Genomic DNA, 8,476 nt, shown 5'->3' on the forward strand with positions numbered 1-8,476 from the left:
GTCACTGCAGGTCCTGCCGGCGGGAGGGGATCTGGGCCCTGAGCTGTCGGTGTTGGTGCTGCACGAGCTGCCGGGACGGGGGTCTGAGCCCGGTGAAGTCTGGGGCCTGTTGGAGGTGCCGAGCAGCAGGTTCTGGGAGCTCCTGCGGGAGTTTGTCACCGAGGGACACCTTGTTCCCGTGCAGCGGGGAGTGGCTGCTCCTCAGGGGGGCGGTGAGGGCGGGTGACGCCCTGGAAGCACCAAAAACCTGTCCCAGGGAGCGTCCCGGGCTGTGCCAGGTCCTGCTGAGGCACCAGCACCCGCTGCTGGGGCCGGGTTACCCGGGGGGTGTCCCAGGCAAAACTCAGAGCAGTTTGGGTGGGTGGGAGCAGGGCCCTGATCCGGCCCAGTGCTGGGAATCGGTTGGGAGAAGGGGGGCTCTGTGGGAGTTGTGATTGACGTCCCTTATTGCCGTGATTTGCCGTGGTTCGTCCTCATGGTCGTGGAACTGTGTCTGAAGCAGCACTTTGTGGTGCCGGTCCCTCGAGGCAGTGCCTGGGGGTGGGTGCTGAGCAGCTCTGGGTGTTCAGGTGCCTGGGGCTCCCCGGAGGTTAATGACCCATCAGTGCAGGAGGACACAGTTTTCCAGGAGTGCTGCTTCACCCGGGAGTTGGATGGGTTGGCCTTCTGGACACGGTTACACGAGCGTTTCACAGGAGAGAGGATTAGGAAGAGAATTGCAGCTCAGTGAAATGCTTTGCTGACAGAAAAACACAACCACACGTGACAGAAAGGAAGAACAGGATTATAAAGCGAATTATACTAATTTATAACATCACTTTACTCAACAAACTATGATTGCAAGCTTGAAATAGTCCATGATTTTTTTAAATATTGTTTTATTAATTATTCTTGCTTTTTTATTGTTACCATGATGTGCTACTTGTAACCTAAAAACCAGGCCTGAACATCCTGCTTGTGAAGTGCAATGAAGTGCTGTCAGTAGCAAGTCGGGTACAAAGTGCAGAAGGTGTTTTGAAGCTTTTCTCTGAGGTTGTGGCAATTTTAGTCTTATTCTGTACCCAGGGGAGTGGGGTTGGCAAAAAACCCTATAGCATGTGGAATCCAGTTGCTGCTGTGTCTGAGGAGACTTTTAGAAGTTTTAGATAATTCTCTTCACTCTCTTGAATTCCCAGTCAGACAATATAGGGCAGGTTTTGAGCTGTTTCTTGTGATCTCATCTAAAAGTGCAGCTACGAGTCACATGTAGGTGGTGAGATAACATCATCTGTTAATTCATGAGTGAGTCCTAGTCCCAACTGAGTGCTCAGTGCTGAGGGCAGTAGTTAGGAGTTTGATCTGGACAAAGAAAGCTGTAGCTTAAGGTCTGCAGTGACGTGTGAGGGGGAAAACACATCTTGGGGCTGAAGGGACCTGAGCTCTGTGGGCAGTGCTGGAGCCTCGTGGCCACGAGGTCTGAGGCTTCAGAAGTGGCTGAGATTTCCCAGCCCCGTGACAGCACCAAACAGTGTGGTTGTTTCCAGGGGGCTGATCAGGATTTGTGTCTGTCATCACAGCTAACAACTGCTTGTTTTTTCAGGATCATGACTTAGCAGCCTCTCCTGTTTGTGGGTACTCTTTAGATACTGTTATACTAGGGAGCAACTGCTGGAGCTGGAATTTCTGAAATGCAGGGAAGATGCTCATGAAAACTGTGAGGCTGATCCGATCTGTTCTGCAGAGGCAGCAGCCACAGTTCTTCCCAAATTTGGAAACTCTCTCATGGCTTTTGTACTCTCTGTTCTTGACTCTCCTAGATCATATTGCTCCACCCTTTCCTTTAGAGGAAATTAACTCATGCTTAATTACCTTTCTACTAATTACATGCCTGGATGTTTGGGTTACACATGAATCATTCCATTTCAACACTTACATGGCTCTTTAAAAAATTTGTGGCATTTGGGTCAGTGGTTGCTCTTTGTAATAAATACAGATTAATTTAAGGACACAGTTGAAGTTTCATTCACTTTTAGGTGGAACTTGCTGCTCTTTTGATCTGAAGTCTGGGGTACTATTCAGGCACCTGTGAAATGTAAAACAGCAACAGTTACTGTAAGAATTGTGAGTTTGGAGACTTTCCCAGGTTTCCTTCCTTTCCTGCTCTCAAACCCCATGCCTGGGGATGGCCATTCATGACCAGACAGTTTCAGTGCATGACACTGCATCACACATTGCAGGCACTCTTTGGAGCACACTGTTTTTTTTTAATGAGAAGAATTAGTGCAAGTTGTTTGTTAAGTGCTACGAAGATTTGAAGAGCCAAATCATGTTCTCTTCAGTCTGGTGAGAGGACTGGTGGAAGTTGTTGCTAAGAGTTGTGCCAGGGTCTTTTGGAGAAGACCCTTGATTTCAGGAAGCAGAGTAAGATAAAGAGATGAGAGTAAAAATACCCACGAAACAAAACCACCCCAGCTGAAAGCAGAAGGAGGGGTTAGAACATCAGGAGACTTGCTTTTTGTGTGTAGGCAGAAATGTGCAGGGCTGAAATAAGCTTCCCAGAAGTCCAAGGCAGTTCCACATTTCTGTCAGCCTGCCTGTTTCAAGTCTGTATGTGAAGTCTTGTCCTGGTTTGAGGTTTGTTTAATGAACTTGGGTACCACTACAGAACAATCTTATAAGACCACTGCTGTAATTTCCAGGCTTAACATGCAGAGTTATTTAGAAATTGTTTTTCATAGCTTGTGATAATTTACTTGCAATTACCAAAGGTGTCTGTAGTCTGATTAAATGAGACTCCTTTCTACTCAGCTTGGGTATGTGAGCTTTTTTAACCAGCTCTTCCATTAGAGGTGACCTCAGCAATCCAGGACTAATAAATAGTTGATGAAAGGTCCCTATCTTGTGGTGTGGCAGTGATGCAGCCTGCAGTGACATGACAGGTGTCTGCTTACCCAGGCCCTGGGAAGTACCACAGGGATCTGGTAGAGAGGAGCAAGAAAAAGAGGCCTGGGGTGTCTGAAGTTGTAATAAATTTATACTGCTTCTAAACCTTGTTTCATAGACAGTGCTTTTCCTGAAGCCAGAGCTGTGTCTGCAGTCTTTGGGAACCCCAGTGTGTTATGGAAGTGATCTGAGGGGTATTGCTGAAGAGAATCTGGTACCTGAGTGTGGTCTGTTCCATGTGTGCCTTGAGTCAGCCCTTAGGCACAGGTCCTGCCCTGATCAAAGGAGCCCCTTTTTCCTACCACATAAAAGCTAAGAGTGCACTTGCTCATTGCTCTCTGGTACCTGCTTTAATAAGCTTACTATGAATTTTCCCAGCTGGTCTGTGTGAAAATTAGAAAGTGGCTTTGCTGTTGTCAAGAGCTTGGAGTCAGATAGGGAAGGTACAAAGTCCTGCAGCAATAGTTGGTGTTGGTTCAGTTCCCATTATAAGATACTGACAAAAACGGCCTAAGGATTTATGGGCTTGTAACTGGAGGAGGGAGTTCCTGCTGGAAATGCAGAGCTAGTTTTGTGCTTTATGTAACCAGCATCCACATCAAGGTATCATGAGAGATCATGAGGTTTGGGCAAGCTTTGGAGCTCCTTACTTATCCCATAGTTAACTGCAAAAAGCACTCATTGTGAAGGTTTTGTCTTTAGTCCTGGGGGGATGTAGTGGAAGATCATTAAAGAAAAGAAAAAAAGTCCAGTAGTATCTGGTTGCCTAGTTCAGTGTGGGTGCAATCTTGTTGGGTCTGCACTGGGGTTGCTGAACTTCACTGTCTGGGTGCCTGAGCAGTCAGGATGCCAGAGGCTGGATGTCTAGCCTGAGGTTACTCAGGACTGGACCCACACAGGAATGTGGACATGATGGTGGGATGAGTGCAAGGTGTTCCTGCCTGGGCTTTGGTGTCTGTTGTAGCTGGTGTTCTGGTGGCAGTGGCTGTTTCCCAGCCGTGTGTGGGGAATCAACATTGTAAATTGCAGTTCACAGATGTTGTCTGAAGGCTAAATGCTTGGATGGAATTCCTGCTAGGTTTAGATGTACACTTTTTGCTTCCCATGAGAATCTTGAGCTCCTCAGACTCAAAATGCTTGAAAACTACAATACAGGTTTTATTAAGCACCCACATTCAATGAGAACTGTTGTCCTTTAGGGCAATGGAAGACATTTCTTTAAACAAACACTTCTCCCCTCTGCTCTCCCCAGCTCCCCTGCCCTCCCCTGCTGACCTTTAAGCTTTGGTTCTTTTTCTTTGATAATACTTGCAGCAAAATGCATGTTTCCTGTGTCTTAACTCTCTCTGTGTTTTCTTTAGTCAGTCTTCAAAGACAGCGAAGGATGTGACTGAGTGAAACTTCTGTGGCTGCAGTCAGCAGGGTTTTGCAGAAAAGTTGGTTTTTCTGGTTTTGGCTGAGATGTCTATTTCCAGGGCTGTGGTAACTGAAACCCTGAGCTGGTTGCACAGGCATTTTCAGTTGCAGCTTTGACAGAGTCGCAGAGGAACTGCTGGACAGACAGCTGGTTTATCCCTCTTCAGAAAAGGGAATTGCACATAAAAATTCTGAAGTGAGAGTCATGGTTTATTAGATTTTCTTCCTGGATGGCAAAGTTGATGGGAAAAATCTAGGGGTGTGAGAAAGGGATACAAAACCTCTGAGTGGGTATTGCACTTTTAAACAAGTATTTGCTCTAAGCAAGCAGGTTCTCAAAATGCCGCTAAATTAAAAGGAGCATTTTAACTTAGCCAAAGTACAAGAAAAGAGTTGATAGGAACATGTATTCAGGAGCTGCAGATTGCATTGCATTGAAGCCAGTAAAAAGCTAATTTTGAATTAAGCCATAGTTGTTTTGTTGTCACATGCTAGACACCATAACAAATCTAGGTATTTTAAGATGCTTATGAAAAAGCTGCAGAAAAAGATCTGATCTGTCACAGAGACCTTTGGTTGCAGCCCTTCAACTATATCTACCATGAGATCTCTCGGATGCCTCATCTGCCAAGGGCACATGCTGCTCCTCAGGTCACTGCAGCTTGGAAAAGAAACCTCAACACCAGGACCAGGGCAGCAGGGTGTGTCCCTGGGTGCTGAGGCTGCAGCTGGGGGGGACAAGGAGCTCTTTGGTGACCACACAGTCTCGTCCTCTGTTAGGTGGGGTACAAAGACACTGATTGCCAGCAATGGGGCAGCTTTCCATGTTGTAATTCTCCAGAACTGATCCCCATTTGCAGGCACGACCTGGCAGCAGATGGTGGCAGTGACCCCCTGAGCAGCTGCACTCACCCAGTGCTGGGGGCAGTGAAGGTCTTGCCCATGGAATAGGGCTGGGCCTTTTCCAGTCCTCCATTTTGGAGGAGAATGGGAGGGAAGAAGCTTTTACTTGCAAATAAGTAACAAGGGGAAAGGGATTTTATTAATTAATAACTAAGCTGGTTCTTTTTCTAAACTTTTCAAAGGTATAATTAACATAAATACTCACCTTTGAGGTCTAGTTCTGGTACAGAAATGCTTAGACAAAGGTTTATGTCATGGTGTTCATGGGGAAGTGTGTAGAAGGTGTCCCTTATTTGTATATATTCACAGCAGAACCACTGGGAGCAGCTGGTGAGCACAGCAGTGTGTGGGCAGGCTGTAAAGCACAGGGGTTTGCTCCTGGAGGGAGACATGGTGCTTCTTGGAGGTCTTGGAATTGTTTTAATTGGGACACAGGAGATCTGTAAAAGGGATGTTTGGTGCAACTCACCTCTCCAAACTGTACAGGTTAATTTTATTTATCATCCTCTGGAGCTTTATTGGCCCTGTTGATCAGGTTCTTTTTTTTAAGGCAGAAGTTTATTACCTTCCTTATTCTTGTTTTCCTGACTTGTCAGTGACCAGGCAGTTGGAAGCTGTGCAGAGTTCCTGCCTCTCCAACTCCAGGGAAACAACAAGTTTGTCCTTCTTCTGGATTATGTTACTCAGAAATGAACTTTGAACAGGTCATGCATTCAGGGCAGCAATGAAAATAAGAGGTCTGACCAAGCAAAATAGGAGGTGTGACTGTGCAAAGACATTAGGTAGTTGACCTTAAATGAAGAGTTATATACCTTTAGCTGGAGGGGGAGGGAGAGAGGGGAAGGAAGGGAAAAAAATGGCATTTTGAACAATCAGAACTATCTAACAAAATGTTTTGAGGAATAAAAGACTAAGTACATGGTGGAGAAAGTTGGCTTGAGATGGAATCTTTCATATTCTGTTTATTAAAACTTGAGTTGTTACATTGATTAAAGTATCAATGCTGATCTGCACAAACTGGCAGTGAAAGCTTTTTCATAATGGCCACATGTCTATAAAGGAAATGGGGATCCTCTGCTTTCAGTGCAGGTGGGATTTCTTTGTGTGGATTCAGGGTGACCTCTCTTGTCCCTGCCTCTGAAACTGCAATTGCAGCTACTTGAAGGGGAGGCAGCAGCTCAGCTTGTCTTCTGGTGCCTTGGCTTCACAGCTGTTTACTGACCTCTCCTGAAAGATGCAAAATAATAATAATAGTAACAACAACAACGACAATAGCAGTAATAACAATAATGATGATAATAATAATAACAACAATAATAATAACAACTCTTGCTCCTAAGAGACCTGCTTTGCTTCCAGGGAAAGCTGCTGAACTTTGACACTAACCAGAACCCTTATTTTTAGCTCTGATGTACACAAAGGACTAGCAGGGTGCCAGAGGTGATGGTGGCACTGAGCATGTGCTTAGAGCTCAGTGGATGCAGAAAGTTAATCCTTGTGTGTCTGTGCTGAGACAGTGAAGGTGGCACGGAACAGAGTGTGCTCTTCAGCTTCCAGAAAGCCAGAAGTTGGTGTGAGGTGGAAGCAAGGTCATGTGTTTCATTCCTCTCCTTCAGTCTGCAAAACATCTGAGTGTGTGAAGCCCAGTGCTCCTGGGTAAGACCCGGACACCCGAGTTCAGGAGCTTGGCCTGCAGAGCTGTTGTAACTTATTCCTGTGTGGCGGGATCAGGGATGGGGTTTCCTTGGCTGTTAGAGATCAGTGTAAAATTTCCCCAAAGTTTGTGTTATGAAAATGTTTTTCATGTCTTTATAGCTCCCTGGAGTTTACAGGAGAAGCACTCAGACTGCTCAGCCCTACCATTAATGGCCATACTGAGAAGTTTGTGCATGGTGGTTCTTTTCCAGTAGTTAGTTTCCAGACTTTTAGTGCAAGTCTCTAATCAAAATGCTTCTGCAGCTCCTGTTCCTGGGGAGGGATCTTCAAACTGGGTCAGGAGCAGCTAAAGAGTTGCACAGTTTTGCTTCCCCATTCTTTTTGGAAGGCTCTGGGAATGGGTTGTTTCCAAGTCCTTCCCACATGCAGGTTCCATCCCAGGCGGTGCAGTCAGCAAATATTTGATGTTTAATTTCTGGTCTGCCTCATAGATTGTCAGCCAGGAGGTGTGGTGCCATTATAGTCAACATGAAGACCTTACCTGAGGGATCAGAAAATAGTACAGAAACCAAAGGATTTTTGTGAAGGCAGTGTATTTCTTTTTTTTTCTCTTTTAATTTATCCATATCAGGAATGAAGTAAAGGTCTCTCAGATTTTTAAAATCAAGTTGTTTTTTTCATTTTGCTTTACAGAAGCACATTAGTGTCTGCTTACCTGTCAGACATCTCTGTGGGGAAGACAAGAGGGTGTGCAGCTGCTCTGCTTCTGCAGAAGTGAGAAAACGTGTCTTTAGAAATTATGCCATTAAGAAACTGATTCCCTTCATATACAAGTCTCCAATGAAACTATTTTTAGATTATTTTTAGAAACTCATTACTTCTTCCAGAGATAGGAAAGATTTTAGTAGAAGGAGCCTTAATATGTAGATAAAATGGAATCCTGGTTTTCTTCCCCCCTCAGAGAAAATCATGGGCTTCCCATTTACTGAAAGTAACCAGTTCAGCTGAATGGGAAATGCTAAACAACATCAGTCTTTTAAAATGGTTGATCTTATATAATTCCACTTGGAACAGAATAGCTGTTACTTCCTATAGTAGAAAACTATATTTGGTGATGACAGCTGTGCAGCTTTCTTTTGTTGCTATGGAACTATGAACTAGTGCAAAGAGGGGATTCTTTCCAAAAGAAAAGCCTCCCAGGTGAGTGATTTCCTGCAGGCTCTTCTCACCTTTCTGTCTCTAACCCTGTTCTCTTTAAACAGGAAGAAAATGAACCTGAAATCTGAACGCAGAGGAATTCACGTGGATCAGTCAGAGCTACTGTGCAAGAAGGGATGTGGTTACTATGGCAACCCAGCTTGGCAGGGGTTTTGCTCCAAGTGCTGGAGGGAGGAATATCACAAAGCCAGGCAGAAGCAGATCCAGGAGGACTGGGAGCTGGCGGAGCGGTAAAGAGCCCTCCTTGTTCCTTCCCCTTCTACACTGGGGTGGCTTCACTATTCCTGTCTCCTCTTTTCTAGTCCTGTTTCTCTGGCTGAGCTGCTGCATCAGGTCTCAAATGTGACCTTTCCAGCAGGAA

General features: G+C 45.4%; 1 protein-coding gene across 4 annotated transcripts in view; it reads left to right on the forward strand.

The window, feature by feature from the left end:
• Positions 1-8,160: 8,160 nt before the first annotated feature.
• Positions 8,161-8,476, forward strand: part of RABGEF1 (RAB guanine nucleotide exchange factor (GEF) 1) — a 10,970-nt gene continuing 10,654 nt past the window's right edge. For 2 of the 4 annotated variants that reach the window (XM_009993287.1, XM_009993290.1), the window contains exon 1: positions 8,167-8,345. In XM_009993287.1, coding sequence (XP_009991589.1) covers positions 8,167-8,345 — 179 coding nt within the window. Of the gene's footprint in view, positions 8,346-8,476 lie in introns of all 4 variants that reach the window. The other 2 variants (XM_009993288.1, XM_009993289.1) reach the window with 2 other exon arrangements.

The sequence above is a fragment of the Chaetura pelagica genome, unplaced genomic scaffold (assembly GCF_000747805.2).
Source record: "Chaetura pelagica isolate M959 unplaced genomic scaffold, ChaPel_1.0 scaffold193, whole genome shotgun sequence".
NCBI classification, from domain to species: domain Eukaryota; kingdom Metazoa; phylum Chordata; class Aves; order Apodiformes; family Apodidae; genus Chaetura; species Chaetura pelagica.